Below are 13,521 nucleotides of genomic sequence, written 5' to 3' on the forward strand. Positions count from 1 at the left end.
CGTGTTCCGTTTGAGGACATAGTTAAGTTTATTCAGGAACGGGTTAATGAAAAGTTGAAGATAGATAGACCCTTCAATTTTATCTCTTACGCTGCATTGTATTGTGTGCAGAGGAATGACCAGTTCGTCCAGGGAAAGGACAAATTAGTACAGGACCAAAAGGGTCAGATTGATGCATTACAGCAGCAGCTGGTGAGTGCCTCAGCAGTAATTCAGCAGCAGCGTGTGACTGCTGTACAGGCAGGGAGTGCTACGCAGTCCCTTGAAAATACCAAGTGAGACTTGGATATTATAAGTGAGGAGAATAAAAAACTTAGCCGGTAGTTAGAAGACTCGCGTGGTGCTCTGAAGGAAGCCCTACAGCAGCCCCACCGGGAGACAGACCACTGACAGTGCCATCTGAAAATCAAGGAGTTAGAGAGTAAATTGGGAAAACAGCAAGCACTTGTGTCTGCTGTCATCCTAGGTGACCCAGAGTATGCTGATTCCTCAGAGGTAGGTTGGGGTTCCTTAGAGGAGGAAACCTCCAAGTACCACTTGGGTGAAGACCCATGGGGTCCGAACTGTCCCCACCCAATCTTTCTGTTCATGTGCTGGGAGAAACTAGTGTTTTAAATCAAGCAGGACAGCAGACTGGGACTAACTCCATATCCCAGCCACTAAGCCCCAATGATTTACAAGCCTGCGTCCACAAGTTCGACACTATTAAAATTGGGACTTGTCCAGTTGAGTTCGGAAATCACATCCAGACTTGGAGAAATTGTCACCCCCGAACTCGAGGACCCTGATGTTAAATGTATAATCCTGTCAGCAATTGATCAAGACTGGGTCTCCCTTTTGCTGCATTTAATGTACAGATCACTTTAAATGACCTTTTGGGACACATTCAAACTCAGTTGGGGATAGATAACATAAGATCTGGGTGCTAAACTGCAGCAGACAAAACAGGGTCTCCACGAGTCCCCTACTGCGTTTGGTCAGCATTTATACACTGGCATTCGGACGGTCTTGCATCATTTTATATACAATGATTTGGGAAGGATGAGGTCCCATTTAAGAAACAATTTCTGAACAATTTACAGCCTACCCTATGAGCTGCACGAGGGCAAAGTTTTGGCCATGTTACTCAAGTGGGCTCAGTTGCTCCAGAACGTTGAAAGTGCTTGGATTTTTGCCAAAAGCCTGAAACCACCACAGAGAATAACCCTGTTCGAACTGTAGAAGGACCAAAATTATCCCATCAGCCCCTCCACTTAGAAGCATGGGGGCCATGTCACAATTGTGGTTGAACAGGGCATTTGCTAGGGACTGTAGAGCCCCTAAACAACAGCAACTTCTGGGGGTCCGAAGCCAGCGATCTAATGCTGGGAGGCCGGGATCATGGACTGACCCTCTTCCCTATTCTCTCTGGGGACCAAATGCCCTTGAAGTTAAGGTGGATGCCTTAGCAAATAATTTGGAAAAGATGGCTGCTGGAACAATTAGCAACCTGGAGAAATTGTCCATCAAAATGCAGACCTTCATCTGCGCACAACAGGGCAGCAGCCCAGTGGCACAAACTTCTTGCCACCCACCCCAAGAGCAGGGAAGTAACCTGCTCTGACAGGATCAGGCCCCTCATTTATGGTCTGAAGTGGGCCGACAGCAAATTATACTTGTGGACACTGGATCCTCTGTGACATCATTCACTCCCCACACCCTGAATGCCCGGCTGCGGCGAAGATGGGTTGCTTTTCTATTACAGGGGTAACCGGAGCTCGAGCTTTGGTGTATTCAGGATCGGCCATTGATCTCTCAGTTGAACAAGCTATCATATCAGTCATAGAACCTTTGTTTATGTGTATGAGAGACGAACATGGAATTTTAGGAAGCGATGTTTTAAACCAATTGATTATAATTGATTATAATCAGAGTTGTATTTGGTTTGGGACAGGAGGAAGTGAATTGATCAAATTATTGGACGCTCATTTAGTATTTGTGATTGCCTTTTTACACTCCCTACACACTCTAACCAGCAGGTAATGTCAATCATTGAGCAGCATGCCCCTGTGTTTGCTTGATCCAAACATGACTGTGGACACTCAGAGGGCGAAATGGGTGAAATTTAATTCCTCCTTACAAAAATTGTGGATGATGAGAGATGTGCAACTTATGTTTAATGTCTTACAATCATCAGGGATTGTGGAAAAGGGGAACAGAACACTGAAAACAATGCTTTCTAAACTTTGTGCAGAACACAAAACTTGATGGCTTAACATGCTTTTGCTTTGACTAATGGCTATTAGATTAACTCCACATAGAACCACTGGAATTTCACCATACCAGGCAATGACAGGTAGGCTGATGAGGATTCCAGGAAACCTGGCTTTGACAGGCACCACTCTGCCAACTCTACAACCATGCAATCAAAAGTGGTTGGACAATTTGGTAGATTACAGGGGTGAGATTAATCAGACTGTGGGTAGGAATTCAGGGGTAATGAAGAAACAATTTAAGAAGCAATTTGACAAAAGGGTCCAACCTTTCGAATATCAAATTGGTGACAAGGTAATGATTCAAAATTATAGTCCGAAAGAACATTCCTTTGAACCAAAATGGAAAGGTCCATTTCACATTGTGGACAAATTAAATCTGGCTGTTTATTTGATCCACATTCCCCCAGATAAGAAGTTGACCCTACCTCAACTTTAATGGTATCACATTAATTAGATGAAAACTGTGAGAGAATAACTGTTAACGATGATCTCAAGAAACAGTTACATCAATATGTCAGTAGATTCGGTTATGACAGTCCCCCTTTTCCCGAACATCTGACTGACCTATTCCAAAGAATCAATACATCCAACAAACACTTTTATGTCCTGCAACAAAAAAACAGGGAGATTAAAACGGAAATCCCTGAGATAGGGGATGACAACCACTGGTGGGACATAGGGTTAAACATTGAAATACCCTTTTGGATCAGGATCATTTCCCATGTCTTGGTAATTGCTCAATAGGTGATAATTCTGATTTTGGTGTGTGCGTTAAGACAAATCAGAGGAATGATAAAGAAAATAAGAATTAGACAAGGAGGACATATCTTTCCATGGTCTCCTAAGAGAAAATGTATGAGGGAATCAATGTCATCCGGCATTTCATCTTCATAGTAGGGACTGTAGGAACTAAAGGGTTAACCTCTGCCATGTTTTATCTGCTGGGTTATTCTGTAAGTTATGGTCTGAAAAAACTCACGAGATGCTATGTTTTAAATTAGAATGATTTTAAGTGATGTTGCAGTTATTCTCAGGAATAGTTATACTTTGTGTGTGTATGTGTATATACATATATATATATACACACTGTGCCAACTGTGCAACAGCCCCAACAAACAAATTTCTCTGCAGCACCTGTGGAAGAGCCTGTCACTCCAGAATTGGCCTTTATAGCCACTCCAGGCGCTGCTTCACAAACCACTGACCACCTCCAGGCGCGTATCCATTGTCTCTCGAGATAAGGAGGCCCAAAGAAGGAAGAAGAAGATATATACACACACACAATCAATGTATTAGATTAGAATTAAGTAATGGACCTTGTGTTTAGAATCATGTTGTTAAATATGAAATGTACATTGGTATACTGTAGTGGGGAGATGGTGGGAGACGGTGTTTACTGTAACAACAATAGCAGAAGTAGCATTGCTATGAGACCGGATGCCCATTCTAAATTTCAACTTAAGACAGATTCAGTCACAATAAGGGATAGACTTGTAGGCCCCACGAAGGATGATAATTGCTGAAAATAGAGACACACTGTCGAAGCTTTTCGTCTTGCACTCATCAGGACAATCACAAGAATAACCAATGTAAGGGAAAACAACAAATTATACCGCATGAGAAGAGAGTGCTGATTGCAGGGCAGACGTTGGGTAAAGATGTTTCCCCTGAATTCTCTATTTTTATTAGTGACTATCTTATCCATGGCCCCTCGTTTTGTACTACCAAACAATTTGAGAAAACAGGTGCAGGAGACTGTGATTAGGAAATAATTGTAAAACATGGACAGTGTCGAGGCAGGAAACAGTCAGATGCAATACTGACTATAGACAGCCACTTTATTTCCATTATCTCCATCTCATCAGTATAAAGTTGGTTTAAACAGTACCAAATGCAGAACAGAATCCAAACCAAAGGTTAAAAATTACATTGAATCTTTCACATCTCCAAATGAATGGCAGCTGAATTTTTGTTGCATTTCACTGGTGATTCAGTAACATCTTGTAGCAAAACAATGAATCAAACACTGCATTAGGAAATGTGGTGAGAGAAACTAGAACTCTTCTGGGGAATGCAGACCATGAGGAGATTGTACCAATTTACTATAAATGTTTGACTGATGGTTGTAATTTTTTTTTTAAAACTGTTTTATTTTGTTCTTAAGCCATCACTGGCACAGCACAGAAGTGGCAGAGTATCGTGCAATATTGGCACAGCAGTAGCACAGTGGGACAGTACTGGTACACACTGGGATATTACTGACACATTCTGGGACAGCATGGGCACACATTGGGATAGTCTGAGACAGGACTAGGACAGCACTAAGCATATTCCGAGGACTGGCACACCGGGACAGCACTAGCATACTAGGACAACACTGGCACAGTCTGGGATAGTCCTGGCACACACTGGGACAGCACTGGTATAGTCTGGGAGTACTGGCACACACTGGGACAACACTGGTGCTGTCTGGAATAGCATTCGCACAGCCTGGGACAGGACATGGACAGCACTGGCACCCACTGGGCCAGGCTTGGGACTGGGAAGCAGGACCCAGTGATTCGATTCGGCTGAATAAGATTAGATAGGAATATATTGGATGAGCTGGGAGGGGAGAGAAAGGGAACAGATGTATTTAGATTATGCATTACAATTCTTCAGGTCTTCCATTTATTATTTCTAATACTGACAGCATTTTCATTCTTTCTATTTGTGTGCTGGTCTTGCTTTTTTTCTGGCAGTGTGCAGCTGAATGCAGTTTTTGCATCAAATGGTTTAAAGGCACATTGTGCTGCTGGTGGGACCAGTTTTCATCTTTTTCAAAAAAAGCATTAGTTTTTGAGCTCCCGCTCACTTTGTTCTCGGGGGTTTCTGTGACAGAGTATAAAATGGCAGTAGCTCAATGCGATGGATCCAGTGATGTACAGAGGAGATGGTACAGGACATGGAGAGATCTGTACTCTACCTTCACAAAAAACTGAGGTTGATAAAACAGAAACCAAATAGTATGTCCAGTGTATAAGACACTGTACAGCATTAACACTGTCTGATGTATCTCGAACATGTTCTACTCAGACCTGGTACCTATTATGTATACCTTTCCTAACAGTTAAACTGTGTGCCTCTTAACTTAGAAAACCAGATTAATATGCCAAACAGAATTTGCCACTAAAAATTCTAATTAAAAAACCCTCAGAAATTACAAAGAATTATACAGAATTACATAGAAACAAGCCACTCAATTCAAAGGGTCCATGCCTCACACGGACCTCCTCCCATCCTACTTCATCTAATCCTATCAATATATCCTTCTATTCCTTTCTCTCTCACGTACTTATCTAGCTTCCCCTTAAATGCATCTATGCTATTCACCTCAACCACTCCATGTGGTAGTGAGAATGGTTTCTTCCCTCAACCTTTCAACAAGATAATTTTGTTTTTTGGTAGGTAAACAGTTAGTGATAAAATGATTCATGTTCTCAGCTACAGTGAAAAATGGGAGAAATGTTTGGAATAGCTATATAAGTGTGGTAAAGAGGGCAAAAGGTTGGGGTTATCAAACATGCTATTAGATGTCATGATAGGTGAATTAATGTACCTGAGGGATGGGCTTCAATGACAGATGTAACATACTAATAGGGCAGGCTTCATTTGGTGAGTTAGGGTACTAGATGGATGGGTTCCAATGGGAGAATAGAGTACAAAAGGGATGGGCTTCAATGGGAGAGTTATTACCTAGAAACGTTTAGGTTACAACACAGAAACAGGCAATTTGGCCCAACCAGTCTGAGTCTGTGTATACACAAAAGTTGGGCTTCAATGGGAGAGTTAATGTTCTGGAGGAATAGGTAAAATGGGAGAGTTCATATATGAGAATGTTGGAGTTTGAGGGGAGAGTTAATAAACCAGTGGATGGTTTGTGATGAAAGTAACAGAGGGATCGGAATAGAAGAACTAACGTACTAGATAGATGGGCTTCGATGGAAGATTTATTGTAAAAGATGAGAGAGTTTAGGTACCAGGGGATCAGCTTTAATGACCTGGCTTTTCTTATCCATCGAATGGGCCACCATTATGCTATGGACTGTTCCACTCAAAGAATACGTGTGAGTGTTTGCAAGTATTGGTCTCAGAATGGAGGAATGTGATGTATAGTGGAGCCGATAATATCCCCAAAGCAATACTGTCAGTAACACGTATGTTCTTCAAAACACCTCCAGCAAGGACAAGCAGATATATTAAAGTACAATCAAGTGAACAAATACAAAGAATAAGACCTCATTCTGTTACATCTAAGTACCCCTGTTAATGTTGAAATCAAGATCATTTGGTGGCAGAATGCACTGATGCATGAGAATCTCCAGTTCCATTTTCAAATGTCCATAGTTAGGTACAGCCACTGTTTAAAAAACACATCAATGTGAGTTAAACAGAGTGTAATACGTCCTGCTTTGTTGCTATCTTTTGTTGTATCCAACAAGTAAAGTATCAGCAGCTAAAATTAACAAAAGTTAGAAACAACCAGACTATAAAGGACAGGACCCTGACTGGGCACAGGGGCAGGGAACTGACTGGGCACAGGGGCAAGGAACTGACTGGGCACAGGGGCAGGACACTGACTGGGCACAGGGGCAGGGAACTGGGCACAGGGCAGGACACTGACTGGGCACAGGGGCAGGAAACTGGGCACAGGGGCAGGACACTGACTGGGCACAGAGGCAGGGAACCGACTGGGCACAGGGGCAGGAAATTGACTGGGCACAGGCGCAGGGAACTGACTGAGCACAGAGGCAGGGAACTGACTGGGCACAGGGGCAGGGAACTGACTGGGCACAGGGGCAGGGAATTGACTGGGCAAAGGCACAGGGAACTGACTGAGCACAGAGGCAGGGAACTGACTGGGCACAGGGGCAGGGAACTGACTGGGCACAGGGGCAGGACACTGACTGGGCACAGGGGCAGGAAATTGACTGGGCACAGGGGCAGGAAACTGGGCACAGGGGCAGGAACTGACTGGGCACAGAGGCAGGGAACTGACTGGGCACAGAGGCAGGGAACTGACTGGGCACAGGGGCAGGGAATTGACTGGGCAAAGGCGCAGGGAACTGACTGAGCACAGAGGCAGGGAACTGACTGGGCACAGGGGCAGGGAACTGACTGGGCACAGGGGCAGGACACTGACTGGGCACAGGGGCAGGACACTGACTGGGCACAGGGGCAGGAAATTGACTGGGCACAGGGGCAGGAAACTGGGCACAGGGGCAGGGAACCGACTGGGCACAGGGGCAGGGAACTGACTGGGCACAGGGGCAGGGAACTGGGCACAAGGCAGGACACTGACTGGGCACAGGGGCAGGAAATTGGGCACAGGGGCAGGACACTGACTGGGCACAGCGGCAGGGAACCGACTGGGCACAGGGGCAGGAAATTGGCTGAGCACAGGCGCAGGGAACTGACTGGGCACAGGGGCAGGGAACTGACTGGGCACAGGGGCAGGACACTGACTGGGCACAGGGGCAGGAAATTGACTGGGCACAGGGGCAGGAAACTGGGCACAGGGGCAGGAACTGACTGGGCACAGGGGCAGGGAACCGACTGGGCACAGGGCCAGGAAATTGACTGGGCACAGGGGCAGGGAACTGACTGGGCACAGGGGCAGGACACTGACTGGGCACAGGAGCAGGAAACTGGGCACAGGGGCAGGAACTGACTGGGCACAGGGGCAGGACACTGACTGGGCACAGGAGCAGGAAACTGGGCACAGGGGCAGGAACTGACTGGGCACAGGGGCAGGACACTGACTGGGCACAGGGCAGGACACTGACTGGGCACAGGAGCAGGAAACTGGGCACAGGGGCAGGAACTGACTGGGCACAGGGGCAGGGAACCGACTGGGCACAGGGGCAAGGAAATGACTGAGCACACGGGCAGGGAAATGACTGGGCACAGGGGCAGGGAAATGACTGGGCACAGGGGCAGGACACTGACTGAGCGCAGGGGCAGGGAACTGACTGGGCACAGGGGCAGGGAAATGACTGGGCACAGGGGCAGGGAACTGACTGGGCACAGGGGCAGGACACTGACTGGGCACAGGGGCAGGGAAATGACTGAGCACAGCGGCAGGGAAATGACTGGGCACAGGGGCAGGACACAGACTGGGCACAGGGGCAGGACACAGACTGGGCACAGGGGCAGGACACTGACTGGGCACAGGGGCAAGGAAATGACTGAATACAGGGGCAGGGAACAGACTGAGCACAGGGGCAGGGAACTGACTGAGCACAGGGGCAGGGAACTGGTCACAGGGGCAGGACACTGACTGGGCACAGGGGCAGGGAAATGACTGAGCACAGCGGCAGGGAAATGACTGGGCACACGGGCAGGGAAATGACTGGGCACAGGGGCAGGGAAATGACTGGGCACAGGGGCAGGACACTGACTGAGCGCAGGGGCAGGGAACTGACTGGGCACAGGGGCAGGGAAATGACTGAGCACACGGGCAGGGAAATGACTGGGCACAGGGGCAGGGAAATGACTGGGCACAGGGGCAGGACACTGACTGAGCGCAGGGGCAGGGAACTGACTGGGCACAGGGGCAAGGAAATGACTGAGCACACGGGCAGGGAAATGACTGGGCACAGGGGCAGGGAAATGACTGGGCACAGGGGCAGGACACTGACTGAGCGCAGGGGCAGGGAACTGACTGGGCACAGGGGCAGGGAAATGACTGGGCACAGGGGCAGGGAAATGACTGGGCACAGGGGCAGGACACTGACTGGGCACAGGGGCAGGGAAATGACTGAGCACAGCAGCAGGACACTGACTGGGCACAGGGGCAGGACACAGACTGGGCACAGGGGCAGGACACAGACTGGGCACAGGGGCAAGGAAATGACTGAGTACAGGGGCAGGGAACAGACTGAGCACAGGGGCAGGGAACAGACTGAGCACAGGGGCAGGGAACTGGTCACAGGGGCAGGACACTGACTGGGCACAGGGGCAGGGAACTAACTGGGCACAGGGGCAAGGAAATGACTGAGCACAGGGGCAGGGAACTGACTGAGCACAGGGGCAGGACACTGACTGGGCACGGGGCAGGACACTGACTGGGCACGGGGGCAGGACACTGACTGGGCACAGGGGCAGGACTGGGCACAGGGGCAGGACACTGACAGCACAGGGGCAGGGAAATGACTGGGCACAGGGCCAGGGAACTGACTGGGCACAGGGGCAGGGAACTGACTGGGCACAGGGGCAGGACACTGACCGGGTACAGGGGCAGGGAAATGACTGAGCACAGGGGCAGGGAAATGACTGAGCACAGGGGCAGGGCACTGACTAAGCACAGGGGCAGGACACTGACTGAGCACAGGGGCAGGACACTGACTGGGCACAGGGGCAGGGAATTGACTGGGCACAGGGGCAGGACACTGTCTGAGCGCAGGGGCAGGACACTGACTGGGCACAGGGGCAGGACACTGACTGGGCACAGGGGCAGGACACTGACTGAGCACAGGGGCAGGGAAATGACTGGGCACAGGGCCAGGGAAATGACTGGGCACAGGGGCAGGGAACTGACCGGGCACAGGGGCAGGGGACTGACTGGGCACAGGGGCAAGGAAATGACTGAGCACAGGGGCAGGGAAATGACTGGGCACAGGGGCAGGGAAATGACTGGGCACAGGGACAGGGAAATGACTGGGCACAGGGGCAGGGAAATGACTGGCCACAGGGGCAGGGAAATGACTGAAGACAGGGGCAGGACACTGGGCACAGACGCAGGACACTGACTGGGCACAGGGGCAGGAAAATCACTGAGCATAGGGGCAGGGAACTGACTGGCCACAGGGGCAGGGAAATGACTGGGCACAGGGGCAGGGAAATGACTGGGCACAGGGGCAGGGAACTGACTGGGCACAGGGGCAGGACACTGGGCACAGGGGCAGGACACTGACTGGGCACAGGGCCAGGGAACTGACTGGGCACAGGGCCAGGGAACTGACTGGGCACAGGGGCAGGGAACTGAATGGGCATAGGGGCAGGGAAATGACTGGGCACAGGGGCAGGGAAATGACTGGGCACAGGGGCAGGGAAATGACTGGGCACAGGGGCAGGGAAATGACTGGGCACAGGGGCAGGGAAATGACTGGGCACAGGGGCAGGGAAATGACTGGCCACAGGGGCAGGGAAAAGACTGAGCACAGGGGCAGGGAAATGACTGAAGACAGGGGCAGGGAAATGACTGAGCACAGGGGCAGGACACTGACTGAGCACAGGGGCAGGACACTGACTGGGCACAGGGGCAGCACTGACTGGGCACAGGGGCAGGGAAATGACTTGACACAGGGGCAGGGAAATGACTGGGCACAGGGGCAGGGAAATGACTGGATACAGGGGCAGGACACTGACTGTGCACAGGGGCAGGACACTGAGCGCAGGGGCAGGGAAAATACTGAGCGCAGGGGCAGGGAACTGACTGGGCACAGGGGCAGGGAAATGACTGGACACAGGGGCAGGGAAATGACTGGACACAGGGGCAGGGAAATGACTGGACACAGGGGCAGGGAAATGACTGGGCACAGGGGCAGGACACTGACCGGGCACAGGGGCAAGGAAATGACTGAGCACAGGGGCAGGACACTGACTGGGCACAGAGGCAGGGAACTGACTGGGCCCAGGGCCAGGGAACTGTGCACGGGCACAGGGGCAGGGAAATGACTGAGCACAGGGGCAGTACACTGACTGGGCACAGGGCCAGGGAACTGTGAACGGGCACCGGGGCAGGGAACTGACTGGGCATAGGGGCAGGGAAATGACTGGGCACAGGGGCAGGGAAATGACTGGGCACAGGGGCAGGGAAATGACTGGCCACAGGGACAGGGAAATGACTGGCCACAGGGGCAGGGAAATGACTGGCCACAGGGGCAGGGCACTGACTGGGCACAGGGGCAGGGAACTGTGCACGGGCACAGGGGCAGTGAAATGACTGGGCACAGAGCCAGGGAACTGTGCACGGGCACAGGGGCAGTGAAATGACTGGGCACAGGGGCAGGGAACTGACTGGGCACAGGGGCAGGGAACTGTGCATGGGCATAGTTGCAGGGAACTGACTGGGCACAGGGGCAGGGAACTGTGCACGGGCACAGGGGCAGTGAAATGACTGGGCACAGGGGCAGGGAACTGACTGGGCACAGAGCCAGGGAACTGTGCACGGGCACAGGGGCAGTGAAATGACTGGGCACAGGGCCAGGGAACTGTGCACGGGCACAGTGGCAGGGAACTGACTGGGCACAGGGGCAGGGGATTATGCACAGGGGCAGGGGACTGACTGGGCACAGAGGCAGGGGATTGTGCATAGGGCAGGGCACTGACTGGCACAGGGGCAATGAACTGACTGGGCACAGGGGCAGAGCACTGATAAGGGCAGGTCATTTACTGGGCACAGACTGGGAACGTCTAAGAAACTGAAATTGAAGGAGTGTTGTCTGCATCGATACCTAGCTCAGCAGTAACAGAGGTGCGATGTCGCTATGCACAGTTCCCCATACTGTGGGATCCCACAGTTGGTTGAGGAGTTAGGGGAGGGTGACTGGAATGCCAGCTCCTGCTTTGAGCAATCACCCAGGAGGGAGGAAATGAAATTGTTGGTGTTGTTTTAGCTGTAGGGCCAAAGGACCATAGGCATCTCTCCCCATTAGAGAGAGAGTTGGTGATGTAGAGCTTGAGCGTCACTACTCTGCAAGCATGGGCAAGGCGAGGAAGCAGGGGAATTGAAGTGGTGACAAAATTAAACTCAGCCAGTGCTCTTCAAACACCCAGTGAGATTGGCTGTTTCCTTTTCCAGCAGCAGTAGGAGCTGTGATAGACCACCATCTTAAAAACATAATTTTAAGTAACTTAAACAACAAATAGCTTTGTAAAACCTTTCTTATCTTACCTGTAGTTGAAAATGGTGTCACTGCCCATCACAAGCAGACACCATGTCAAATAGCAACATTGTGGTTCAGTGGTTAACACTCTCGCTTCGAGTCCGAAGGTTGTGGGTTCAAGTCCCACTCTAAAGACTCGGGTACAAAATCTAGTCTGACTCTCCAGTGCAGTACTGAAGGTCTGCTGCATTGTTGGGAGTGCTGTCTTTTGGATATAAGCTAAACCAATATTAACTACTCAACCAATACCACTCAATGGCAGAGACCAAACAAGAAGTGCAAATATAATAGATTTTTAAAAAAAGTTGAATTGCAAAGTTGATTTTAGGAGACAAAGTATCTGAGTAGAAATAAACAGCGGAGGTGTTGGAATCTGCTATTGACAGATAAATAAAATGATCTCTCAAGAACACACAACTAGGAACAGGAGTAGACCACATGGCCCGTCGAGCCTGCTCCGACATTCAGTACAATCGTGGCTGATCTTGGGCTTCAACTCCACTTTCCCGCCTGCTCACCATATCAAAAATCTGTCTATTCCAGCCTTAAATGTATTCAACGATGGAGCATCCACAACCCTCTGAGGTAGAGAATTCCAAAGATTCACAACCCTTTGAATGAAGTAATTTCTCCTCATCTCAGTCCTGAATGATTGGCCCCTTATCCTGAGACTGTGTCCCCTGTATTTTAGAGTCCCGACCAGTGGAAACAATCTCTCAGTGTCTACCCTATCCAGCTCCTTCAGAATCTTGTATATTTCAACAAGATCGCCTCTCATTCTTCTAAACTCCAGAGTATACAGGCTCAATTTACTTCATTTCTCATCACAGGACAACCCCCTCATCCCAGGGACCAATCTAGTGAACCTTCACTGCACTGCCTCCAGTGCAAGTATATCCTTTCTTAAATGCGGAGACCAAAACTGCACATAGTATTCCAAATGTGGTCTCACCAAAACTCTATAATTATAGCAATACTTCCTTATTCCTGTACTCCAATCCCCTTGCAATAAAGGCCAACATGCCATTTGCCTTCCTAATTGCTTATTGTACCTGCGTGTTAACTTTCTGCATTCCTTGTACAAGCACACCTAAATCTAAGTGCATTATTAAGACTTCCTTAATAATAGATTTCATAATTTTCCCAATGTCTGATGTTAGGCGAACTGGCCTGTATTTCCCTGTTTTCTACCTCCCTCCTTTCTTGAAAAGTGGTGTAACATTTGCCAACTTCCAATCTGTTGGGACCATTCCCGAATCTAAGGAATTTTGGAAAATCATAGCTAGTGCATTCACTATCTCTGCAATTATCTCTTTTAGGATACTAGGATGTAGGCC

The 13,521-nt window shown here is 49.7% G+C and overlaps 1 protein-coding gene across 1 annotated transcript in view; it reads right to left on the minus strand.

Moving 5' to 3' along the window:
* Window positions 1–4,058: 4,058 nt before the first annotated feature.
* The window catches only part of capn9 (calpain 9), a 90,008-nt gene continuing 80,545 nt past the window's right edge, over window positions 4,059–13,521 (minus strand). The window contains exon 20 of the mRNA XM_068020191.1: window positions 4,059–6,654. Coding sequence (XP_067876292.1) covers window positions 6,628–6,654 — 27 coding nt within the window. The 3' untranslated portion in view covers window positions 4,059–6,627. The remainder of the gene's footprint in view (window positions 6,655–13,521) is intronic.

The sequence above is a fragment of the Heterodontus francisci genome, chromosome 3 (genome assembly GCF_036365525.1).
Source record: "Heterodontus francisci isolate sHetFra1 chromosome 3, sHetFra1.hap1, whole genome shotgun sequence".
In the NCBI taxonomy this organism is placed as follows: Eukaryota; Metazoa; Chordata; class Chondrichthyes; order Heterodontiformes; family Heterodontidae; genus Heterodontus; species Heterodontus francisci.